Source organism: Cupressus sempervirens, chromosome 2 (genome assembly GCF_028749045.1).
Source record: "Cupressus sempervirens isolate cs-2001-9-10 chromosome 2, ASM2874904v1, whole genome shotgun sequence".
In the NCBI taxonomy this organism is placed as follows: Eukaryota; Viridiplantae; Streptophyta; class Pinopsida; order Cupressales; family Cupressaceae; genus Cupressus; species Cupressus sempervirens.
This window is the reverse complement of record NC_143119.1, coordinates 766231173-766245371: the sequence shown is the minus strand read 5'-3', so window position 1 is coordinate 766245371 and position 14199 is coordinate 766231173. Positions and strand designations below refer to the sequence as shown.

At 33.8% G+C, this 14199-nt stretch overlaps 1 protein-coding gene across 2 annotated transcripts in view; it reads right to left on the bottom strand.

Moving 5' to 3' along the window:
* LOC149575702 (tRNA synthetase beta subunit family protein) overlaps nt 1–14199 on the bottom strand; it is a 194442-nt gene that overhangs the window by 26952 nt on the left and 153291 nt on the right. For both annotated transcript variants that reach the window (XM_089815469.1, XM_089815470.1), the window contains exons 15-16: nt 11453–11527; nt 9763–9870 (exon numbers count right to left, since the gene is read on the bottom strand). In XM_089815469.1, coding sequence (XP_089671595.1) covers nt 9763–9870; nt 11453–11527 — 183 coding nt within the window. The remainder of the gene's footprint in view (nt 1–9762; nt 9871–11452; nt 11528–14199) is intronic.

Sequence of the window (14199 nt, the reverse complement as noted above, 5' to 3'; positions counted from 1 at the left end):
ATAGTCAAAGACTATCAAAGGAGAAGAAATGCTTTTAGGAACATGTGCAATGAATCCTCAAGCATTTAAACAGCAGAATATCACCTTATATCTCTGCAGGTGAGGAGTGTTAACAAAGTCGAACAAAGCAATATATCATCACTCCGTTCAAAGGATCAATTAATACTACCTTTCAATCATTAATAATTACTACTGATAAATTATGTTATCAATGCACAATCCGTACAAAAAGATTACTGACAATTATATTCACCAATAGATAATATGCTGATTAAATATGATCTATTGATAATAGTGACTTGTGTAATGTTTGCAAGCTCAACTTATGGAAACGCCAACCACCGATTAGTAATATCAATGAAGGCAAGTGATTATTGTTAACCGGAATTACAGAGTAATTGATATCTGTTATGAATAGGCACGATTAAGGGTGGTAGTGACAACAATTTACAATATCAATAAATGGGTAAGAAAGAATTCTCATTAACCAATAAAGAGGCAATTATACCTAGCCAATTGAAAGTGTAATGATTAGCATAGAAGAAAAAGAGATGATTAGGAGTAGACTTTGGATATGTCTCTTCGATGCAAACTATCATTTTGATTTGCAAAATATAAAGAAGCAATCTACTCATACCACTAAGGGACACAGGAGATTATATAAATCAGAATGGAATTAGATCAGAAATGGAGATCATCAAAGGATATAGATTATTAATTATAGTTACTGTTGATGGAACAAGAGAATGTATAAATATGAAGTGATAGAAAGCAAGTTCTTAACAGCAAAATAACCCACAGTGATTAGGAGGGCATCATCAGCAATTGCTCATCAGTCATATCAATAGCAGTGGTTTCCCAGCACTACGCATCATCAACAGCATATATCAGGGAATCCCAAACAAGTTCCTATAGCGAATCAAGATTATCAGAGAATCAACAAACCTTTCCATCAGACAAGAAGTAAATAGCAATCTGAAGAATATCAAGGAGGAGGCAATCAGTCACTGGATACAATACAGATTTCTCCAACTAGATCAGGGACATTCTTAATGAGTGTCGAGACTATATCAAGGCCAATCTTAGTGATTTGAGATAAGATAAAGGATTTTCTTAGTAAGCGTCAAGACTAAATAAAGGGCATTCTTAGTGACTGTCGAGACTAGATCAAGGACATTCTTTGAATGTTGAGGCTAGATCCAGGACATTCTTGGTGAAAGTTGAGATTTCTAGAAAAGATTAAGGGAGAGATTCTATATCTCTAAAGGTTCTATCATCAAGGTTCATCGCGAAACAAGGAAATACTTGACACAAGAAAAAGGAAGTGCTGTGGTAAGTCAAAATTAGTTCATCTTTTGAATTATTCTTAAAAGTTTAACTTGAATATTATAATGAAATATCTTCAGATTTGATAAGTTTACATTAATAAATATATTGTAGTTCTTATCTCAAGTTGTATCACTGTTTCAGGATTAAAATTAAGGTAGATCTCAGGAAGGTATATTACATTTTACATCCGTGGATTAGCATGTCTCCTTAATCATCTTGCAGCACAATTGACTAACAAAACATTAAAGTTCTAGAAGACTGTGAATTGATTTATTATAGATGGCTTGTCCTCAAAATCTTGATAAAGCACTAGCGAATAGGGTAAGCACCAAAAGAAGAAAAATGGCAGTAAGTGTGTCTCAATTTCTAAGCCCCTCAAAGGTGTGTTAGAGATACCCCAACCAATCGTTAAGGAGTGTGTCCTCCTCAATCTCCAGAGAAATTCCTGATTGACATCCTGCTGTAACTGCTGATCCCATAGCCACAATGCAGTACCTAATGTGTATAGTCAACACACAAGAAGTTATCAAAGAAACCGCTAACCTCAGCTCCTTGGTGCTGTATTTTTTTGTAAGTGGTTTCCATTCATTCCCAACAAGTAAAACAAATTGTGAGAACGCATCTCTTACTAGGCCGAGGTCAACTTGTATGTGGGCAAAAGTAGTTGGTAGATGCATCACAGATCAAACCTCAAAATTTGTCACAACCAAGATTTAATTTCTAATTTCTAAATGCTATACTATCAAATCCATCTTCAACTTCTTTCTCAACTGCCAGGTTGATTTTGAATAGTCTTATGGTCATCACTTCATTGATATAAATGAATATTATAGAAATGCAAATTGGTCAACACTGAACAAACCCTTAACAATCTGCTAGATCAGTAGCTGCAGCATTGGTATACACAACCATGAAGGAGCAAATGTATTACATTGAAAATCCATACCTTTTTATTTTCAACCTTATGAATAGATAGCAACTCTGCATTCACTATGTTTATAAAACTCTTGCTTTGTAGGAAATGATTTTACCAATTCGCCCACTTATATTAAGTGGTGGTTTGTTTCTATTTTCCCTTCCTTGTGAGGTCCATCCTTTATCTGCTATTTTAATTCTTTAGGTAACTTTGTACTTTAGGTAAATCAGATATCTGGGAATGAAACTCAATATATAACTTATTTCTTTTCAACCGAAGATCCTATACAATTACATTCAGCTTATAATATAATTTGTAATGAAATCTATTGATAAAATGCCTCAATGAAATGAAACTAGTATTTATGTTGTTTAAGTTTTATGCCATGTTCATTGAGCCCTCTATGGCTTATATCTACATGCTATGTCAATAAGCAATGGTATGCCTCTTAACTGAACTCTCATTGTCAAAAGAACAAGTTCGTTGAACTCACATAGTCATTTATCTAAGCATCATCCACTTTTCTTGTTAATAAATTTTGCCACAACCAGTCATCCAATATATATAGCTCTCACATCTATAAGAAAAAGGATCACCACATTGTTAGTAAGTGCTATATGAGATATCATGAAAACGATACCTCATTGATATTCACATTTGTACACCCATAAAGTGAGTGGGATCCAAGTTTCTCTAGTTCCTAATGCAGAGAGTGAGAATCTTACCAAAGGTAGTCACCTTGCATCATTCAGAAAATTATTATCAACCAGATGAGCATGGTGCACATCACAGAGACAACAGAAACCAAGGAGAAAATTTTGATAAGAATATTTTTGAGAAATTCAAGTTGTCGTTGACAAAAAGTTGAAAACTAATCAGAAAAGAACAGCTAGGGATCAAATGTAATTGAGAAAATTCCAGTGTAGTTCATTTTAGATCCATTAAGCCAGAAGCAATTCAGCTTAGCTCATTGCTTATCAAAGAAAAGGCAAAGTATATTTTAACTTACAAATTTTTAAAAACTAGAGAAGAATTTAAAACACTATAATAAAGTTAAAAGAAAAGATTGGAACAATACTGTGGCTTCCTCAATGGGAGATACCATTTTTTCCATACATCCTACAACACTAAACAATAGCATCCATCACAAAACCAAATCAGCTCAAGCTTAAAACTAGGTTCATGCTTTGAATTGATATCTAATAAGAAGAACAATTGATATAAATGAAAGATATATTGCACATTCCCCATATACTCTCCGAAAATATTACCCAAAAACTTCTTTGAGGAATGCATCTGAAACTTTAGCTCTACAAATATGGCTTACTATATGGTATTATTGAATGCTCATTTCCAATGCCCACATTACGACAATATATGAATGAACAACATAACCATGAAATTAAATATTTATATTGTGGAATTTGATCTAGGTTATTTGCTCTCTACCACAAAAATTCAAAAAAATTAAACAACAATAGACAAGGGTTTTCTGTTAATGAAGTAACTCTGTCATCATACTGGTCGGAATCTGCCGATCATACAGATCCTATGTAAGCATGAAATCATTGAATGAAGAGGCCTGGTATTGCCTTCATTGTGATCGGCATCTCCTTGGGGCACTTTGATTAAAAATCAGATTGCTTAAATTGGTTAGTTTAATCACTAACTAATTGTTATCCAACTACAGACGCCGATTTCCATGGACGCATTTGTAGGGCCAACCTAGAGAGGGACATGTCCTTAGAAAAGGACATGCCACTTGGGTGTTATATGGGGTGTAAATGTGCATAAAGGACACACAATCACAAATAAAGTCTTCTCCTTTAGCATTTCAATGCCTCATTCGATTTATAGTAGAAATAAATATTTATTGCAGAACTATACATCATTGCAAAAACACTTAACAGAGGTCTGGTATAAACAAAGATCGTCTTCAGCAAAAACAAAGGTATTATATCTGTATTGACCTATCAGAATTTGCAGAAACTTTACATGGTATCAAAGCTCTGATAGTCAAACCTAGGCTCTGCAAATTGACAATCAGATTTAAAATATCTATCAACATCCTTCTACCTTCAATGGCTAGCACAATCAGACTTGAAGACAAGTTTGATGGAAAAGAACACTTTGTTGCTTGGAAATTCAGAATTATGAGGATTCTTGAAGACAATGATGTAATACAGTTTGTTGATAAGGAATCCAAGCAAGCTGATGCTGATCCTCATAAAACTATCTGAAGCAAAGGAAATTGGAAAGCCATGCAAATCATATTGGACGGAGTTAAAAATGAAAAAGTACCTATGCTAATGAAACATCATACAACATTTAATATGATGAGTGCATTATTATATGCATATGAGGTTAACAATACAATTAGAACCTTTGCACTAAAAAGGCAACTAAATCACATAAAGATAAGGAGAATCTATGAATTCATACTTCCTAAGGGTGGCTAGTCTAAGAGATGAACTTGCATGTATAGGGACCATAATTGAAGACAAAGAGCTATCACTTATAGCTATAGATGGGTTAAAGGATTCATGAGAAACATTCTTACAAGGAGTAAGTGCTAGAGACAAACTTCCAGACTTCAATAGGCTTCAATAGACTTAAAGGAGATTGCCTTCAAGAAGAATCTAGACAACTCAAAAAAGGAGGAAAATAAAAAACTTCAGATGAAAACCTTCATGTCCTCAACACAAATTTCTACAAAGGTAAGAAGAAGATAAGTAATCAAAGAAATGACAAACCTAAGAGAAATTTATCCAAAATAAACTGCTTCAAATGTGAAAAAATTGGACACTATAAATCTAATTGCCCTGAGAACGAAAAGCAGAAAGAAAACTATATAGACGTTACTAGCAAAGGGGAAAACTAGGATCCTAAGAAACGTGTATTGTATTCAATGCTATCAAATGAGGTATCAAGCAAAGCATGGGTAATTGATAGTGGATCATCTCGACACATTACAGGATACAAAGAAGTATTAGACTCAACACTAGAAGAAGTTAATGACGAAGTTACCATAGGTGATAATTCCACTCATTCTATCAAAAGAATTGGGAACTACACCTTGAAACTGAAGTCAAATATTTCTCATCTGAAAGAGTACTCTATGTACCAAGAATCAAGAGGAATCTAATTTCTATTATAGCATTTTAAGATGGACGTAAGGTTGCATTCATGGACAGTAAAGTAATGACCTGGTCTAAAAACTCTTGATTTAAGAAATCAAAGTTGATTGGTCAAAGAAAGGGATACTTTTATGAATTAAATATAGAACTTATTCAAGCCTTAATTCATAAAGTTGCTGATATAAACAAAATGTGGCATAGAGGGTTAAGACATCTAAACTTCATAGACTTATCGACTATGGAAAAGATGGTTACTAGTTTACCTAAGTTGAATAAAGATAATTCGAGCATATACAAAGGATGCGCTCTAGGTAAGAACGCCAAAAGTCCATTTCAAGATAGCACTAGAAAAATTATCAATGTTTTACAGTTAGTCCACTTATATTTATGTGAACCTATGTATGTTCCTTCTCTTGCAGGATTCTAGTACTATATACTTTTTATAGATGATTTCTTTAGGAAAACATGGATTTACTTCTTAAAATGTAAAGAATCAAAAGAATCCTTCAGAGATTTAAAGAATTCAAATCCTTAACTGAAAACCTATCAGGACATAAAATTAAAACTCTTAGGACTGATAATGGATGGGAATATACTCACGGCAAAATGGGGTAGCAAAAAGGAAGAATAGAACAATTATAGAAGCATCAAGAGCTATGATATTTGATCAAAATTTAGAATATTATCTATTTGATCAAAATTTAGAATATTATCTTTGGGCAAAAGCCTCATATAATGTTGTCTATATTCAAAACAGAAGTCCTCACTCCCACCTTAGAGATAAAACTCCTAAAGTCTTTTCTAAGGTTAAACCAACTATAAGTCATCTTAGGATATTTGGGTGCCCACTATACATACATGTTCCAAAAGAAAAGAGAACTAAGTTAGAACCCTCTGGGAGGAAAGGTATTTTTGTCGGGTATAGTGAAACATCTAAAGCATATAGAGTTTACATACTTTGTCAAAAAAACATTGAACTTAGTAAGGATGCAATATTTCAAGAAGATTTAGCATTCAAAAGAGCCCTAAGTTCTAAAGATCCTACACATATACCTAGTTCTGAAGAAAATCATGAATTTGAGTTTCAGATGGCGAATATTGAAAAAATTGAAGGTGAAATTCCAAATCTTAATCTTGAGGAAACTCAAAATCCTAAGAAAAAACCACTTTGGGCTATTAAGATTGTAGAGGAAGTACAAGACTTTTCTGCACCATCTAGAAACTTTAGAGAAACCAAAAGACCCAAAAGGTTTTCTAACTATGCAACAAACATGAGTGATTTATCTAAATCAAAACCAACCAATGTTTCAAATACTATTAAACATACAACTTGCAAGGATGCTATGACGAAAGAATACCCATCGATTATTAAGAATGATGTTTGGGAAATTGTTCCAAGGCTTGAGGGAAATTCTATTGTTTCTTCTAAATGGACATTTAAAATCAAGCATGCAACTAACAATAGCATTGAAAAATATAAAGCTAGATTCGTAGCCAAAGGATTCTCTCAAAAGGGAATTGATAATGAAGAAACCTTTTCTCCAGTTGCTCGATACACCTTCGTAAGGGCAATCCTAGCTATTTCAGCATCGAAGGGATGGAAAGTACATCAGATGGATGTGAAAAGAACATTTTCGAATGGAAAGATTACATAATAGGTATATTTGGAACAACCTGAAGGATTTGAAACTCATAATCTTAAAATCTTTGTTTGCAAACTCAAGAAAGCTCTCTATGAGCTTAAACAGGCTACCAGGGCATGGTATGAAAGAATCCATACATATCTCACTAGTTTAGGATTCTCTAAGAATGAAGCTAATCCAAATCTCTATTTTAAAAGGGATAAAGATGATATGATAATTTTGATACTATATGTTGACGATTTACTAATAACAGGTGATGATCATCTTATAGATCAATGCAAGAAAGATCTGATCAAAGAATTTGATATGAAAGATTTAGGACTCCTTCATTACTTCTTAAGACCGGAAGAGTGGCAAAACTCTGACAACATCATGCTTGATTAAGGAAAGTATCCATTAGACATCTTGAAGAGATTTGGAATGTGGAACTGTAGACCTATGTCTTCTCCAATGGAGACTAATCTACACAAACTTTAGGAAGCAGCAGCAGAATCACCCTCCATAGATTCTACTCTTTATAGACATATGATTGGGTCTTTTATGTATTTGGTAAATGCGAGACCTGATATTTGCTATGTTGTTAATGCCTTGTCATATTTATGTGTGAGCCAAAGGAAATTCACCTAGTTGCAATCAAACACATTATGAGATACTTACAAGGCACTCTTAACCTTGGGCTCAAGTGTGAGAAAGTTGAGTTGGACTTACATGGGTTCACAAACTCGGATTGGGCTGGAAGTGTTACTGATAGGAAAAGCACTTCAGGATACTGTTTCAGTTTAGGCTCGGCAACAATATCATGGATATGCAGAAAGCAGGCATCAGTAGCACAAAATTCCACGGAAGTTGAATACATTGCAGCAGCAATGACCTCTCAGGAAGCAATTTGGCTAAGAAAGTTACTAGTGGGATTATTTGGTCAACCCATGAATCCCACCATTATTCACTGTGATACTCAGAGTTCCATCAAGCTTTCATACTCTTACCATGACAAGTACAAGCATATTGAAATTCCTTACCATTATGTGAGAGATATGGTAGATAGGAAAACTGTCAAGTTAGAATACATTTGCACTGTAGATCAGACAGCAGATACTCTTACAAAACCTCTCTCTCGAGTGAAGAGAGATCACTTTAGAAAAAGATTTGGTATGGTTGAATTATAATACATGTGTATTCTTTAATTATTAATGAAATAATTTTGTGTTAAAATTATTATTGTCAGGCTATTGACTGTTATGGGCTGCATCATTTGTATTCATTATCTACGAGGTGACGATCCCTGAGATAATGAACACTAGTATAAAAGACATTATGAGAGATGACGATCTTTAAGATAATGTATTGGACAGTAGAGAACTACAGTCAGATCTAGATGAGTTCAAGATCACATTGTGATATAGACATTTCTATGCCTATTAATCTCAACTTGGATAAAGGAAGAATTTAATTATTATCCGGAATTTATCCTGTGTATTGGCAGATCTTCACTCAAGATCATATTGTGATATAGGTCTGTCAGCACCTATGAGTCACAACTTGAATAAAGGGAGAATTTAATCACTCTCCGGGTTTTATCCTGTATATTGCACTCCATGCAATACTACTATCACAAGTATAAGTGATAAGTCATATCACAGGTATAGTAATATGACATAGTATTTTCTATTCAATGATACCACATGCTTAGAAGATTTAGACAGATATAGAATATCAATCTATGTTTATTCATCTTAATTTATGGTGCTAGATATGTTATCTCTCGGTATGATTATCAAGTTAAGAGGGAGTGTTAATGAAGTAACTCTACCATCATACTGGTTTGAATCTGATGATCATACAGATCCTACATAAGCATGAAATCACTGAATGAAGAGGCCTGGTATTGCCTTCAATGTGATCGGCATCTCCTTGGGGCACTTTGACTAAAAATCAGATTGCTTAAATTGATTAGTACAATCACTAACTAATTGTTATCCAACTAGAGATGCTGATTTCCATGGAAGCATTTCTGGGGCCAACCTAGAGAGGGACATGTCCTTTCTAAGGACATGCCCCTTGGGTGTTATATGGGGTGTAAATGTGGATAAAGGACACATAATCACAAATAAAGTCTGCTCCTTTATTATTTCACTGACTCATTCGATTTATAACAGAAACAAATATTTATCGCAGAACTATACATCATTGCAAAAACATTTAACAGAGGTTTGGTATAAACAAAGATCATCTTCAGCAAAAATTAAGGTATTAAATCAGTATTGACCAATCAGAATTTGCAGAAGCTTTACATTTTCAAGGTGCAAGATTTATACATATATCCAAAAACAAGTAAATTGTCTCCACAGAAACACCCCAATACTCCAGCTGATTCTTTAGAGAAATACCTTCATTGACAAAGGCCATAAATATGAACAGCTTAGAGGATTGCTAGTGTTTCAGCTAAAACTCAATGCATAGTAATATATTAGATGCAGCTACTTTCTAATTTCCAAAGATGAAATAGTTTTTATCGTTTTAAGATTCTCATTCCACTTGTCAAGATTGTCTCAGTTATTAAAAGAGTTAACAAAGCATTCTCTCTTAATTCAATAAAATTATATATTAATAACAAAAAAAAGAGGGAACAATGCAACACAACATTTATTGGGCCTGGTTATCAGCATTTCTCTCATGTAAATATGGCATCTTTCAATATATGTTCACTTCCAATTAAGAGAGAGAGAAGAGAGAGAACCTCAAATCCTGAATTTGAGTTGCAATATAATGCAGCAAGATGGCGATGATTTGCAGCACCAACATCCCTCTCACCATCCAAGATCACAACATCGCCTACCTCGAATATCTACCACAAAATAAATACAAAACCCGTAATCAAAATTTCTCTCTTGAATATTCTTGTTAAGTGCACTCCATTTTTCTGGCTATCAAAGTTATTTCTAATAAAACTAATAGAACGGGAAGTGGATGGAAACAATCTAACAGACTATAAAGCAGTTTTTTAACAGTGCAATCTGGATCTAGTAGAAGACAGAATCAGTTTAGTAATACTGTGGTTGTCCTTTTAAGACATCCTATATATTTGTTTTGCAATTTGTCTCAAGCCAAATAAGAACCTCAATCTATGTAATTCCTTTCAACTTGAGAAATGCAGCTACTTATATAGAATCATTCATTGAAAATATGAAAATTAAGGTATGAAAGCACATCTGTGCTGTTACAAGTCTAACACTACAATCTCTAGTCAGAGCAATCTAAATTTTTGCTTTATTAGGCTTGATGGGTGCTAACCATAACCTACCTTATTCAGATGGAACAAGCATATAGTCAAAACTTGTGCTATACAAATGAATGAACATGAAAATTAACATGGTAGGGCAAAATTCCTATAAGTGTGTGTGTGCACGCACGTGCGTGTGCACATGTGCATAAGATTATATTGTTTCTTTGAAATGTGTGTAGGTGTCCGTGCATGGTTGTGCATGCGTGGGTGTAAATGCGTGGGTGTGAGTGAAATTATATTGTTTCTTTCCAAAATGCAATAATTCATCTAAGCCAAAAAGAAGAGAGTAATTTTCACTGATCTCAGGTTGCTCAAGAGTTCTCTTTTTTTTTCTAAACTAATTCTCCTAATTTAACTTTTCCCACTTGTAGATTGGTGTCAAGTGCCCTAAAATAAGTAAATCCCCATCCTTTTTAAGGTTAGTAAATTGGCATTTCCAATTGCAGCTTCCTAGTAGGGAACATTACAAAATTAAAAAAATTGTTGTTTCCAAGTGCAACCCTAACTCTAGTTGGGAAATTTAGGAAAAATTAGATAAAGTTCCAATACGGGACATTACAACAAGCAGGTAAATTACAGCTGTGATAACACTGAGGATGATGAATGATTTAATTTTGTATATTTATTTGCCAGCTTCCTATAACGTTTAGACATGTACTAAAAGCTGAGTCTAAAATATCAGAGTATACACATGAACAGACCAAATATGAGGATCGATATGAAAATATTCTTTGGCAAACATTGGATTCTCCAAAACATTTTGACACAATAATAAATGGTATACAAGAGGATCTAGGATTCCTTGATGCTAGGATATTTGTTTTTGTTTGATAAGGCCATAAGATTATATAATCTAAATCATAATTAATTTTTTTATGCATCTCTTCAATGTTGTCACATAACAATTTATTCATAGGCCAAACGCAGGAGAATCTGTCCATATATTTAAATTCCAATACCTCAAATATTATTACCCTAAATTTATCCAAACTATGATTAAGAAGGTTTTGTACAGTTCATTTGCTCAAATGGAACTGTCTATCCTTTCTGATGCTGGAAATTAACATTCTTAGATTACTTTTCCAAGATAAGGACATTCTAGAAATCTCAATTAAGTCTACATTGATAGAACTAAATATGATACCTTTATAGGCCGAGGATGATCTTTATTATGTCCCGTTGTCTTCAAAATACCAGGCAAGAGACTTATTCGAGCAGTCTGTAAAAAATAGGCGAACGTCACTTTAGGCTTCTTGCCAAGATTGTACAAAAATAGAAATCAAAGTCCAAGAAAACATCCTTTCTAATTGTAACGTGCAGTACAATTTACACAAGCAATTAAGAAGCTTTATAGAAAAATGTGTTATAAGGAAAATATCTTAAAATAAATCTTCACAATCTTTGAATGTTACAGATTTGAGATGATATATACTTGTTTGGACATGTGTGTGCAATTTGACACTTTAAGGCACAAGTTTCAAGAAGAGCCAAGAGCATTAAGCAGAAGCAATTAAAACCCAAACTGTTGTGAACAAAATAATATCATTAAAATTTTAAAATACTCCAGCTTAATTCGGCACAAACAAATCAAACTTTCTTGTTTGGACACTTGAATGCAGCTTGATACTTTAAGGCACAAGTTTCAAGAAAGGCCAAGATGCATTAGGCAGAAGTAGTTAAAATCCGAACTGTTGTGAACAAAATAATATCTTTAAAACTTTTAAATATTCGGTTTAATCCAGCACAGACAAATCAAGCTCTACTTTCCACATTAAAATTAAAGGCACAACAACAAAGATATGTCAGGAAGCCTAAGGCACTATTGAAAAAAGATTCATATAAAAAATAAATACCATACAAAGAAGTAGCACACTTGACAAAATGTTCCACACACTACAAAAGGAGCATCATTGACTACAGAAAGTAGGCACCAGAAAGCAAAACATTACTAATCAGTGTTACACCAAGTTTCTGGGACAGGGGGGAAGAGTTTTTGGGACAGAATTTTTTTGCAAAGTTTGCAGACGGCAAAGAGGATGACTATATAAATATAGTGAAAATATAAAATATATAGGGAAGTTTGCATCATTACACTCATGCAAAAACATGGATAAACCATGCCTTTAAACATCATAGATTCTTAATACATGGCATTTCAATAGTCAAACTCAATATATGCATTCATAATTTGGAACTGGTTGTCAATGTTCATGTTACATTAAAATAATAACATAGAAATTTAAAATAAACACAAGAACATAGTTCAGAATTCATTGTCAATAGCAACAAGAGCTATAACCCACCTTCCAAATTGAATCACACTACCCGCATTTAATTTTGAAACTACACCTCCAACTCATTGTAAGTGGATTGATGTTAATACAAAAAGGTCTGCTATACAGTTCCAATCATCATATAGGTCTGTTACAGTAAAATGGTACCTTGATGCAGTATCCAATATTCACCATGTCTTCCACAAAGAACCCAAATCAACCCAAGACCAACCAGCACTGATGTATTGCCACAAAGTGACATAAAAATAAATGTGACCTTGATCTTTGATACATAACATAATACATTATGATACACATAATATGATACCACATATCATACATATATTATGATACACATAATATGATACCACATATCACACATATAATATCTTGATCTAGGGTATCATACATATATTATGATACACTCTGCTGTGACCTTGATCTTTGTTACATAACATACCTCCTCACATTTATGCATTTTTTTAAGTTGCCAGTTGAGGTTCTGGTTCCAGGAACCGGATTTGCCGATATGACAAAATTTTGAAATTGGGTTTGTTTCCAAATGGATTCGTTAGTGCAAGAACATGTGGATATATAGATATAGATACAAATATAGATATAGATATAGATATAAACAATTATTTATGCAGCCTAGAAGCATGAATTAAGATTAGAATGTCACATAGTATCATAAAAACAACAAAACACCATAAACTTGTAATCATAGCATCATACCAAAATCAAAATATTAAAATAATAATAATATCATGGTCAAGTCATTGATTTGAATTTCAACCATAGTTACACCACCCTGGGGGCCGGGGGGACGGCGGAACGAGGGAACAAGTTTTTGGGACAAGGGGACAGAGGGGACTTAGTTTGGGGATGGTGGGGGGACGACGAGGGGACGGTGGTGGGGGATAGGAGGGGGTGTGTATAAGTATATACATATGGTACTTTAAATGCTAGTTATGAAAAGATGTGTTGAAATATAAGCTATAACGATGTAAAAGAGTAAATACTTGAACATTGGACTGAATTGGAACATCGAATTAAACATAAATAGTCGAATCAACAAATAGTCAACATCAGGATGTCCCCCATCTTTGGCGGAGGTGGCCGAATCTAGTGGCATCTACGTCACAAGGTTCGAATTCGAATTCGAGTTCGTCAATCATAAAATTCAAATGAAATTCGGCAAGGGTAAAAATTTGGAAAAAAATTCGACTTTAAATTTTAGTTATATATACTTATGTATTTTTAAATATTAGTAATATAACCACAAAATTGTCAAAATAGTTCAACACTGCTAAACAATTTAACTAAATAACTCAAAATCAGTTTAAAATAAAATACTATTATATTAAATATCATAAAATTCGGATGAAGTTCGGAAAGATTAAAAGTTCGCTGAAATCTGAATCTCATGGATGAAATTCGACGAATCCTGTGACTTAGGGTGGCATCGTTGGGGACGAGGGGACGGAGTCCCCAAGTCCCTGGTGCGTCCAAATCTCCAGGACGTGGGGCAAAAGGATGGGGACGCGTCCCCGTTTTACTATGCTTTCAACAATTGGAACTTTATACTCAGTTTCAATCATCTAATGGATTATCTAAA